Source organism: Embiotoca jacksoni, unplaced genomic scaffold (genome assembly GCF_022577435.1).
Source record: "Embiotoca jacksoni isolate LCO1_2020_lvr unplaced genomic scaffold, fEmbJac1.0.p SCAF_85, whole genome shotgun sequence".
NCBI classification, from domain to species: domain Eukaryota; kingdom Metazoa; phylum Chordata; class Actinopteri; family Embiotocidae; genus Embiotoca; species Embiotoca jacksoni.
The window spans coordinates 177,234-189,555 of record NW_027185442.1 but is presented as its reverse complement, the minus strand read 5'-3'; the positions used below and the strand labels follow the sequence as shown (position 1 = coordinate 189,555).

The 12,322-nt window shown below is 42.4% G+C and overlaps 2 protein-coding genes across 2 annotated transcripts; both read right to left on the bottom strand.

The window, feature by feature from the left end:
- Positions 1–675: 675 nt before the first annotated feature.
- tekt4 (tektin 4) lies at positions 676–2,994 on the bottom strand. Its single transcript, XM_069139741.1, has 7 exons — positions 2,365–2,994; positions 2,023–2,093; positions 1,797–1,940; positions 1,629–1,715; positions 1,410–1,545; positions 1,186–1,340; positions 676–1,106 (listed from the first exon to the last, which is right to left on the bottom strand). The coding sequence occupies exons 1-7, from the start codon at positions 2,929–2,931 to the stop codon at positions 893–895; spliced, it is 1,374 nt and encodes a 457-aa protein (XP_068995842.1). The 5' UTR covers positions 2,932–2,994; the 3' UTR covers positions 676–892.
- Positions 2,995–3,129: 135 nt separating this feature from the next.
- On the bottom strand, positions 3,130–11,147 carry LOC138192412 (polymeric immunoglobulin receptor-like). Its single transcript, XM_069139791.1, has 8 exons — positions 11,111–11,147; positions 10,649–10,975; positions 9,907–10,227; positions 9,410–9,709; positions 5,120–5,179; positions 4,375–4,458; positions 4,208–4,269; positions 3,130–3,992 (listed from the first exon to the last, which is right to left on the bottom strand). The coding sequence occupies exons 1-8, from the start codon at positions 11,145–11,147 to the stop codon at positions 3,822–3,824; spliced, it is 1,362 nt and encodes a 453-aa protein (XP_068995892.1). The 3' UTR covers positions 3,130–3,821.
- Positions 11,148–12,322: the final 1,175 nt, after the last annotated feature.

The window sequence follows — 12,322 nt, the reverse complement described above, 5'->3', positions numbered from 1 at the left end:
CAGTCTCAAAGGTTTTTGAATCTGGAACTACAAATCTAAAATAAAAACCTCCCTGTTGAATGCAAATATCACAAATCAGCTCCTAAAGGAGAAAAAGAGGTCTCAACAACATGAAAATGTATTTAGTTTGGACACCTGAACGCAGATCTTCTCTTCTTTTGTCAAACGAGGAGAAACAGAACAAGATCATCATCCACTAAATCTATCATTTTTCTGAACAACGAGCTGACGAAAATCTACTCAAACATTATTTGCAACACTTATTGCAAATTCGCTGCTGTTATGAGTAGTTTTCATTCAAAAATATTGGCAGGTGAATATTTCGCATTGTTGTGTCGTTTATTTGTCACAACCCTGGTGTGTAAAGAAAGAAGTAACAGAACATTTTTGCAATGCAGCATTCTTAAACAGGAAGAAGTCATATCATGATGTTACCATGTCAGAAAACTAAGATCCATCTTGTCTCATATCACAATACCAATAAAATATCGATATATTGAATATCAGTTGCATGTTGTGGATTTGACATTCACCTTTACACCAGTTATTGATTGCTTATAGTTTTGGGTAAACAACTGATCAAAGAGTTCAAAGCTCTTGCACCCTAATTATAAGTAAATGAATAAATAAAGATTATCCCAAAATAATGTATGGAGTTCAGTAAGCACTAGAAAATCAGTTTTTTCTCTTTTCTTTATTTTTGCATGACATAAATGTGGATATAACATGAATGGAATTTGATATGCTCTCTAGTATTAAGTTTGAGGCTTTCTTGTTCACACAGAATCTCAGTGATGGAATCAACACACAGCAAAGACCAAAAAAAAAAAAAAATCCAAAAAATTTCAGCTTACAGAAATAGTGAAAAAAAACAACCCACCACCACTGGTCCTCAGTACCCAGACAGCGCAGATGTGGTCGGGTACCGCTGACGGTGAGTCATGCACTTTTCCCTCTCGATGAACAGCGAGTGGGTTTTACAGTTTACGTCCTTCTCCAGCGCCATGCGGGACTCCTCCAGGTGGGACAGGGAGCCTCTGGCTTCGCTCAGCTGCTGCTGCAGAGACGTTAGAGAGGCGTCGATCTGCTTCACCTCTCCTTCCAAACTACAAACACAAGTCACAAATGAGGACAAGCAGAGAAAGAAAGAAGATATGTTTTTTTGGGGGGGTTGTGTGTGCATACCTGAGCTGGGGTTCATCCCTGCAGAGCTCCATGTTGGGTCTGAGGGAGCGCAGGTAAAGTCTGGACTGAGCGACTCTCAGCGGGGCCTCTTTATTGTGGATGGCCTGCTGCAGAGCCACAATGTTCCTCTCCTGGTCCCCAATTTGCTCCAAGATCTGCACATGTGATCATACAATCAATCCTCAGTCATTAAAGTCAGTTCTCCTCTCTGTCAGCTGGCCAACCTGTGCGAGCTTCGTCTCCAGCTGCGTCTTGGCCTCACTGAGCTCCACGCAGCGCTGGCTGAAGGCTCGGTCCACGCTGGAGCACTGGAACCTCAGATCCTCAGTGGTGTCCTGCAGCAGCTGCTCCACCAAGGCTCTGACACATGCAAACATCACTTTATAGCAAAGAAGAAATACGTACCGCAGCTTAAACATGTCTGAACCAGTGCGTGTTGTGACCTGAGGCTGCTGCTGGCCCGCTCCTCCTGCATGGCCTTGGACAGGTTGTCCTGTGTGAACTTTGTCCACGATGAGGGGTTACACACCCTGCAGCACACCAGAGAGCAGAGAGAGTATCAAGGACAAAGATGTGGGATTGATTTCCTGTTTGCAGCCACTCGGACTCACTGCTCCTGCAGGGCGGCTGAGCTGGGATGGTGCTGCGTGTCTGGACTCGTGTTACTGTGTCTTCCGCTGCGGTCATCAAAGTCGTAGGCCCGGTACTTATCGGACCAGTCCAACTCCAACGTCTGCTTGGCCTCCCTGTTCATCCTGATACAAAAAAACACTCATGACGGGATGATAATTCAGTTCTGAGGTAAAACCTTCAAAAGATATTTCATACGACACTCACTTGATCTGATGGACAACCTGCGCTGTAGTTCTCTTCAGAAGAGCCTGGACGCTGCGGATCAAGTCCACTTCCTACCAACAGAGTCAGACTTCAGGTCAGTGCCCCCTGCTGGGTCCGTGTTCCTGTTCACACTCAAGTCAAGTCATAGTGAAATTCATGTCTCCAAGGGAAGTTTTGCTTGGTTGACTAATCTATTAATGAAGTAATTGTTGTAGCTTGTTTGATTTTAAGTTTTATAAAAGTTATTTATCTATTTAAAGTACTCAGAGTGGTCAATATGGTGAACTTCAATAAATCTCTATTTTCTTCTGAATGAAGTTCTTTCTCCTGACCGGTGCTCACCTTGAGCAGCTCCTCCTCCACCGGGTCTCTGACCAGGTCCGGTCCCGGTCTTCTCGCTCTACAGCTCAGATTATCGCTGGAGATGATGTACGGCGTCTCGGTGACGTCCAGCGACTTCTCCAGCCGCGTCTTCACCGCCAGCAGCGCTTCTGTGTCGGTCAGCAGCTGCTCGATGTGCCGCTGCAGCTCAGACTTCCAGTGGTGGATGTCTTGGAGTCTCCCCCCCAGGAGACGTGTCCCCTCGGCCTGGGTGTCCGAAGTGGCTGCCTCGGTGTCCTGGTACAGAATCCTGGACTCCCGCTGGACGCTGCGGGCTCCGAGGCGGTCGGTACCGGCCTGTTGAAGAATAGTATGGTAGTTGGAGTACCACTCAGCCGGGGTGTATTTGGCCGAGCGGTACCCCGCGGTGGGTGCGCCTGAGGACAGCTGCAGGACTCCATGCGGGGCTCCATGCGGGACTCCATGCGGGGCTCCATGCGGGGCTCCATGCGGGACTCCATGCGGGACTCCCTGAGCCACTGCTCTGCTGTCACAGTGCGGCCGTGACACTAAAACGTCCGAGCTCATTTTCTGACAATTTAATTAGGAGGAAAAAAACAACAACCGTATAAACTGATATGAGCAGATTTAGGCCCAAAAACCAAGCAGCCTCAGTAACAGCAGGTTGGACGGAGCTGGAGCCCAAATGTTTGTTTCACGTTGCTTAGTTACATGTTGGCAAGTGACTCATCAGCAAATGAACAAACGGGATTCAGTGACAATAAGAGAATAATAATGAAATATTTAATAGAAATTCAACCTTTAAAATACAGATAATAGAAGAGATCTTCACCACTAAACTTTTGTACAGGTGCAGAATAATAGTTACTAAAACTCAAACCTCATGTTTGCAGACAAATGTAGAGAAATCAGAAATACTTATTTCAGAAATACTTCAAGCTTATTGGAGGACACCAACAGCACAGTTGTTTTCTTATATTTTGTTTCTTTTGCAAAAGATAAAATACATTTTGTTATTTAGCGAAACATTTGTCTGGAATATCTTCCAAAGACTGCAGGTCATTCAAACGTACTGTTTTTATCACGTTACAACAGGTTTGGCTGATTCAGGTCAGAGGGACCATCTTTTGTTTGCTACATTTACCCTGAAGTTTTTTCATATTTTCCCATGGGACACGTGATCACATGTATCATACACTTGTGTTGTTTAAATGATTACTTATTTTACCAAAAGCTGCTTTTATTTTTGTTTATTTATTCACTTTATAATCGGTAACTGATATCTTTGGTATTTGTCTGAAAGGGTTACTTCAATTTGATAAAAGGAATGCAGATTGTTTTATTACAGCCATGAATATCTGCCTATATCTCATAATAATAAAACAACTGATTACAAAGACTGACAAAGCTTTCAGACTGGATCCCAGAGGGACATGAAGATCAGACGTCCACGTTGTTCATCTCTTAGTGGCTTCATGGAAACTTTCATTACAGTAGATTTCTTCTGTCTTCGTGAAGTTTTCGTAGTCTGGTTGGTCTGAATCTACATCGTCATAGTGACCACAGGCCCGCTGCTGTTGGGAGATCTTCCGCTTGGAGAACATTGCAACTTCTTGATTTCCATATATCTGAAAAAGAACATCAAAAAACGATAAACAGAGGAGGGCGGTGACGCTGTTTGGAGGTGTTGCAGCATCCTAACAGGCTATAAATAATCAATCCTGTCCACCACGTCTGTCTAAAAGGACACATGATACTGTAACAGGTCGACTGCAGTCACGTGTGTGATGTGGTGAACAAACACTGTCCAGCGTCCACCAGCTTTGTACTTGTGTTTTCTTACATCTGCTGCTTGCATCACTTCCTCTGCCTCAGGTTTGTTTCTGTCTGTGAAAACTTCAGCTCCTGCAAACACACAGCATGACAAATGGTTGCACATTTATTTATATGCATATGTACATGCGTTTATGTATGCATAGATATGTGCATGCATATGAATGTAAAATGTACCTTTGCACTTATAAACTATGACCAGGGCAACTATCAGTACGAGCAGCGCAGTGGCTGCAGTTAGAATCAGAGGGAGGGCTGCACCTGCAAACCACAAAATACACTTCCTGAAACACACCACAAGCACACAATCATTTCAAGGACACAACAGCACAAATAGCACAAAATATTATTTTATTTCCTTTTTTATTGATGGTACCATTACGTCTTTTAACATAACTGCTGATATTGTCTTGAACTTACTGGAAACCAAAACCCTAACCTTTATCAAAACCACATTTTAATAATCCTACACACACACACAGACACAGACACAGACACACACACACACACACACACACACACACAGACACACACACACACACACACACACACACACACACACACACACACACACACACACACACACACAGACACACACACACACACACAGACACACACACACACACACACACAGACACACACACACACACACACACACACACACACACACAGACACAGACACAGACACACACACACACACACACACACACAGACACACACACACACACACACACACACACACACACACACACACACACACACACACACACACACACACACAGACACACACACACACACACAGACACACACACACACACAGACACAGACGCACACGCACACGCACACGCACACACACACACACACAGACACAGACACACACACACACACACACACACACACACACACACACACACACACGTACCTTTGAGAAGTGTTGAATTAGCTGCCGCGGTGATGGCTACGATGGTGTTGCTCAGAGACACTGAGGGAACAAGACATTTAGCAACGTTATTTTTAACCGCAGTAGAAACTCTGATATTAGAACAAACACATCTGATTGGCTGATCTCGTCTGACATCACGGTGAGCGTATTACATCACTTCCTGTCTACAAACATTGTGACTAGTGTTACTTCTGTTATTTCAGCTTCTCTTCCTGAATTCTACGTATCTAAATCTCTATCTATCTATATATATATATATATATATACACGTATCTAAATCTCTATCTATATATATATATATATATACACGTATCTAAATCTCTATCTATATATATATATATATATACACGTATCTAAATCTCTATCTATCTATATATATATATATATATATATATATACACGTATCTAAATCTCTATCTATATATATATATATATATATATATACACGTATCTAAATCTCTATCTATCTATATATATATATATATATATATATATACACGTATCTAAATCTCTATCTATCTATATATATATATATATATATATACACGTATCTAAATCTCTATCTATATATATATATATATATATATATATATATACACGTATCTAAATCTCTATCTATCTATATATATATATATATATATACACGTATCTAAATCTCTCCACTTCTTCTCATCTCAAGTTAAAACTCACGTTTGCTCTTCTTGAACAATTCTGCTGTTAAATCTTTGACCAACGTTCACTAACTTGGTGTTTTACTGCTGTTAGCTTAGCAGTTAGCAACGTCTTCCCTCTCCCTCCTCCTCTTCTGGCTTTTCCTGCTCAGTGTGACATGTTTAGTTACAACCCTGTCTCCCTTAATGAGGAGGAGGAAGAGGAGGAGGAGGAGGAGGAGGAGGAAGGGGAGGAGGGGGAGGAGGAGTGTAGTTAGGGCTCTGGAGGCCAGGGTCACCGAGGAGGAGGAGGAGGAGTAGTGTAGGTAGGGCTCTGGAGGCCAGGGTCACTGAGGAGGAGGAGGAGGAGGAGTAGTGTAGTTAGGGCTCTGGAGGCCAGGGTCACCGAGGAGGAGGAGGAGGAGGAGGAGGAGTAGTGTAGGTAGGGCTCTGGAGGCCAGGGTCACTGAGGAGGAGGAGGAGGAGGAGGAGTGTAGTTAGGGCTCTGGAGGCCAGGGTCACCGAGGAGGAGGAGGAGGAGGAGGAGGAGGAGGAGGAGTAGTGTAGGTAGGGCTCTGGAGGGTCACAGAATTAGAATCACTGCTGTGCACCATGCTACACAACCAGCTAGCTGTAGGAGCTCCTCAGGGAGGGGGGGTGGGGGGGGGGGGACAGCTGTCCAGGATACAGGTTTAGTTAGCCGGTCCCCCACAGCACCGAACAGCCGGGCGGCCGGGGGACAGTACGAAGGAGACATCGTCCCAAGAAGAAGTCCACGGTTCACCACCGACCTTCACGTCTCCAACTGATGTTCCACATTCTGTGAAACATCTGCTGAGAAACCAACTCTGGTTATTGGAGACTCTGTTTAACATGAAGTTAGTGAAACCAGGGGACAGAGACAGATGTCTTCCAGGGGACAGAGACAGATGTCTTCCCGGGGTCAGAGTCGGATGTCTTCCCAGGGCCAGAGACAGATGTCTTCCAGGGGACAGAGACAGATGTCTTCCAGGGGCCAGAGACAGATGTCTTCCCGGGGCCAGAGACAGATGTCTTCCAGGGGCCAGAGTCAGATGTCTTCCAGGGGCCAGGGTCAGATGTCTTCCAGGGTCCAGAGTCAGATGTCTTCCCGGGGACAGAGTCAGATGTCTTCCCGGGGACAGAGTCAGATGTCTTCCTGGGGACAGAGTCAGATGTCTTCCTGGGGCCAGAGTCAGATGTCTTCCAGGGGCCAGGGTCAGATGTCTTCCAGGGTCCAGAGTCAGATGTCTTCCCGGGGACAGAATTAGATGTCTTCCCGGGGACAGAGTCAGATGTCTTTCCGGGGACAGAGCGGGCAACATTGAATCAAACCTGAAACTGCTGACTAAGGCGAATCATAAATCCAGTCAGATTGTTATTAACATCGGCAGTAACGACACCCGGTTACACCAATCAGAGGTCACTAAAGTTAATCTTGAATCGGTGTCCAACTTTTCAAAAACAACGTGGGACTCTGTAGTTTTCTCTGGACTCCTTCCTAACCGGACCAGTGATGATATGTTTAGCCGTACGTCTTCACTTCACCGCTGGTTGTCGAGGTGATGTCCCGCTAACAACGTGGGCTTCATTAACAACTGGAATACTTTCTGGGGGAAACCTGGTCTGATCCGGAGAGACGGCATCCATCCTACTTTGGATGGTGCAGCTCTTCTTTCTAGAAATATGGCCACGTCTCTTAACAGCCCTAAAACCTGACATCCAGGGTTGAGGTCAGGACGCAATGAAAATGTAATAAAAATGGATCCTACCAAATTAATGGATCAAATAAATCTGACAATTAAAAGCGGACTATTAAATATGAGATCTCTCTGGTCTAAATCTCTGTTAGTAAATGACTTGATAAGCAACAGCAGCCCTGAAAGCAACTGTAGGACCAGATGTAAACTTGGAACATTTCTCTCCTGTTGATCTCTCTGAGTTAACTAGAATTATTTCTTCATCTGGATCCTCTAGCTGTCTGTTAGATCTCATCCCAACTAAACTTTTTAAGGAAGTCTTCCCTTTAATTAATACTTCCATATTAGATCAGATCAACCTATCTATTGTAACCGGCTATGTACCGCAGGCTTTTAAAGTGGCTGTAATTAAACCTTTACTTAAAAAGACGACTCTTGATCAGCTGTTTTAGGAAACTACAGACCAATTTACAACCTGACGTTTATTTCTTAAATCCTTGAAAAAGTTGTTGCAAATCAACTTTGTGATCATTTATAAAGGAATGATCTGTTTGAAGATGTTCAGTCTTTAAAGTTCATCATAGCACAGAAACAGCTCTGGTGAAAGTTACTAACGACCTTTTATTAGCCTCAGATAATGGACTCGTCTCTGTACTTGTTCTTCTGGACCTCAGTGCTGCTTTTGATACGATTGATCATACGATCTTATTACAGAGATTAGAAGACGTTACGAGGATTAAAGGAACTGCATTAGACTGGTTCAAATCCTACTTATCAGATAGAGTCCAGTTTGTCCATGTCAACAATGAGTCTTCCAGACAAACAAGAGTTAGTTATGGAGTTCCACAAGGCTCAGTGTTAGGCCCAATACTTTTTACTTTGTACATGCTTCCATTAGGAGATGTCATCAGGAAGCACTGCATCAACTTCCATTGTTATGCAGATGACACTCAGCTATATCTTTCTATAAAACCAGATGAAACTAATTAGTTAGTAAAACTTGAAGCCTGTCTAAAAGACATAAAGGCCTGGATGACCAAAAACTTCCTGCTTCTAAATTCAGACAAAACAGAAGTTCTTGTACTTGGTCCTAAACACCTCAGAAACTCTTTCTGTAATCACTTAGTTACTCTAGATGACGTTGTCTTGGCCTCCAGCAAAACTGGGAGGAACCTTGGAGTCATCTTTGATGAGGATTTGTCCTTTAGACACCAGATAAAGCAAATCTCCAGAACTGTCGGAGGTTTCTTCCTGTCAAATTGAATTGAATTGAATTGAACATGTGTTCGACAGTCTGACGTGAGATGTTTTATTTGTGTAGAAATGGTCTCCTGGATGAAGAGCTGCTGTTAGATTTTCTTTGGGAGAAATATCTCCATGAAATGTTGGACAGTGATTCCAGCGACTCATCATCTCTCATCTGGTTTATGAGCAGACGTTTGGATAAGCGAATGACAATCCAATTCATACTGATCATTTTAAAATTTCACCACGCTAACATGCTAAAACTGATGGTGATTAAAGTCAAATAAAAGCTGTGAACATTGATGATCAGCATCAGAAGGCTCGCACGGCTGTAAACTGCTCTCGTTTTAGCTGATAAGCACAGATCAGTTTAATATTTTAACAACTAAAGAGAGAAAAAAAAAACACTGAAATCACACATTTGAGTTGTAAGAGTTAGAAAATCACTAAATGAGTCCATAACATAGTGCAAAGGGCCCAAATAAAGACTCCTGAGAACCCGGAGGAGTCTCCTGTCAATGCCAGCGACCGGTTCAGGTCTTTGCAGGCTGCTGATGACGTTTCCACTCAGACTTGAACCTCTCTGCTCTATTTCTTAACCTTTATATTTCAGAGTCATGAAGCAGCAGCTGCAGGACTCAAACCCTCCGTCTCACCTACTGACAGATGAATGTTGGTGTAGTTCCCGGCACCCCACCGGGAGTCTGAACCACACCAGTATGTCCCGGCATCACCGGCCTCCAGCTGTGCGACAGTCACCAGGAAGGAGTGGAGAGAAATGTCATCCTGCAGCGTGAACCTGCTGGCAATCGTCACCACGTTGGTACAGTTGTTGCGCTCGTCTCCTTTACACACGAACTTCCTGTTGTCCACGTGTTGCGCTGGATAAGGACACTGCAAAGTTACTGGATTTCCCACAATGCCACTCACGTGCTTTGACTTCACACAGCACCACTCTGTCAGACAGAAAGAGCAGAATTATTTAAAATGGGATGACACTGTCTCCAGTGGAAATACATGTGTCTTTAACTTTCTGTAAATATTTGTAGTTATTATTAGAAATTATGCAGGTGTAACATTTTCTCAATATCGGTTGAAACTGGCTAAATCAGACTTCACTAAAACAGTAAGAGGTATAACTTTGACCTCTCACCTTTGACCTCCAGCTCAACAGCAGAGAAAACATCCAGTCCGGTGTTTGTGTGGACGCCACAAAGGTACGACCCAGAATCCTTCAGGGTCAGAGCGGTGACCGTCACTGTGAACATTCTCGCCAGCTTGTCATCAGTAAGTGTGAAGCGTGTGTTTGCTTTGCTGTCGGAGGTGCTGAGCGCCCGCTGCAGACACATGGACGGCTGCGTTCCTTTGCACAGGTACTTCCTGTTGTTACGGTTCTCAGACTCATATGGACACCTGATGGACACCGAACCTTCCTCGTAACTTTGGATTTGAATCACGTTGTCACAGCAACTGTCTGTGAAGAACATAAATCAAATCAGAGGACACATGTTCCAACTCACATCTTAAACTAAAATATTCATTTACTTCTTCAAAACCTTTTAACATTGTGAATTCTTTTTGGAGCATCTAAGACTTGGATGAGGGATTTAAATGTTTTTATTTCATGTATTTGTTGCATTTATTTATTCTGGCTCGATTTATGTGTTATCTGTTATGTTGAATAGGATCTTAAAGGGGATTGAACACCGAGTGTTGAATTTACAGTAAAAAACAAAAAAAACAGGTTTGCCTGTATTAGTTTTGTTTGATTCTTGTAATCATTGAAAACACAATCTATACTTCTTTATTTATTCCTCACATTTGTCCGCTTGTTTGTTTGAATTTGACTTGACAACTGTATGAATTGAATGGAAACACTGAGTGTATTTTCTGACCTGGTTTGACTTCCAGCTTTACTTCAGTGTAGATGTCCGTTCCATCCCTGCTCACGCCACACCAGTATTTCCCAGCATCCATAAGGAGAAGATCAGAGATGGTGGCTGTGAAGACTCGTGTCATTTTGTCATCGTGGATGGAGTATTTGTTCTTCTTTGTTTCTGGTGTCATTATAAGAACATCACTGTTTCCACAGTCGCCCTTGCAAAGGTACTTCTCGTAAGACTCGTAACCGTGAGCATAAGAACAGGAAACATTGATGTGTCGGCCCTCATATCCGAACAGGAGGATCAGCCCGGCAGCACCGGCCACACAACTCACAGAAACTGAGAAAGACAACATGAATAAGACGGCAGGTTTATGGTGGCATACAAAAATGTACAGCCAAGACCAATAAGAAGCTCTGGAATTCTTCTATTAATCTTCAAAGTCTATTTACTTATTTAATGTGAAGAACTTACTGCAGAGGACGAACAGCTGGCTCTGAAGGCTCCACATCTTCCTTCTATTTCTGAGAAACAGAAACTCTGAGAGGAAGTGTTTTGACCATGAAAAATGTTGATACTTTCACTTCTGCAAGGAGATCACTAATTTTAAACTATTACAGTTACATCAGTTGCCATAGATTAATCTTGTTTCCTGTGAACACTTTGTTCTAAATTAGTAAGAGGAACGTCTGAGATGTATTTAATCTCAGTGTAAAAGACTGGCTGCTACAACACAAATAAATTCAGGTCTTTTTAGGTCATTTTTGATAAATTCATCGTGTACTATTTTTTAAGTACAAATATTCCGTCTTTGTTGATATAGCTGGTAAGTTTGCCAAAGCACTTCATTCTGCTGTCACAGAGGGGCAGTCTAACCTAATGTTGTGAGGTACATCATTCAAGAAAGCAACAGGATATTATGATATATAGTAATATAAATAATATAAAGTTAATTAACTGGTTAAAAGTGGCACGATTACATTTCCAGGTCATTTTTCTTACAATAAAAAAGAGAATTTATAAAATGTATAAAGAAAAATAGGATATACACTATATAATAGATATTTTTCAGAATGTATACAATTATCGATGCAAATTTGATTTATATATTTTTCAGACTTTGTGGAGCTTTTTGAAAGTGAAGAATTATTTAAAGTACATAGCTGCATTCAATATTTAAAGATGTATAACTCAGTTTTGCCTTGAAATTTTATTTCACATAATTCATGTTTTTTAATTAGCTTTTTTGGGGGGATATTTTTTATTATTATTTATTTATTTAGCAAATTTTTCACCTGTGCACCAAACGTAATTCTTTTTATTAGTGACTTATTAGAACTTAATAGAACAAGTCACTGTTCTGATTAAATTCCTGAAAACATTTACACCCAACATCTGCTGACTACAATTAAAAGTATAATGTATTTGTTTATTATTTGGTTGATATGTGAACTTCAGTAAGTGCATCAGTCTTTATAAAGACTCACCACTTGTTGTATCCTCTGGACCCCCTGTACAAACCAGACATACTTACAACCTCAAATATTGTGCCACCATGTAAAAGTACTGACCCCACCCTGACCAGTGCATTATAACATGCCAGTGGTGGTCTACAGTATGTGGGTGTATTTTCCCTGAGCTCAGCCATCCAGCCGACCGCTCAGCTGTGCCTTTCGCATACTGCAG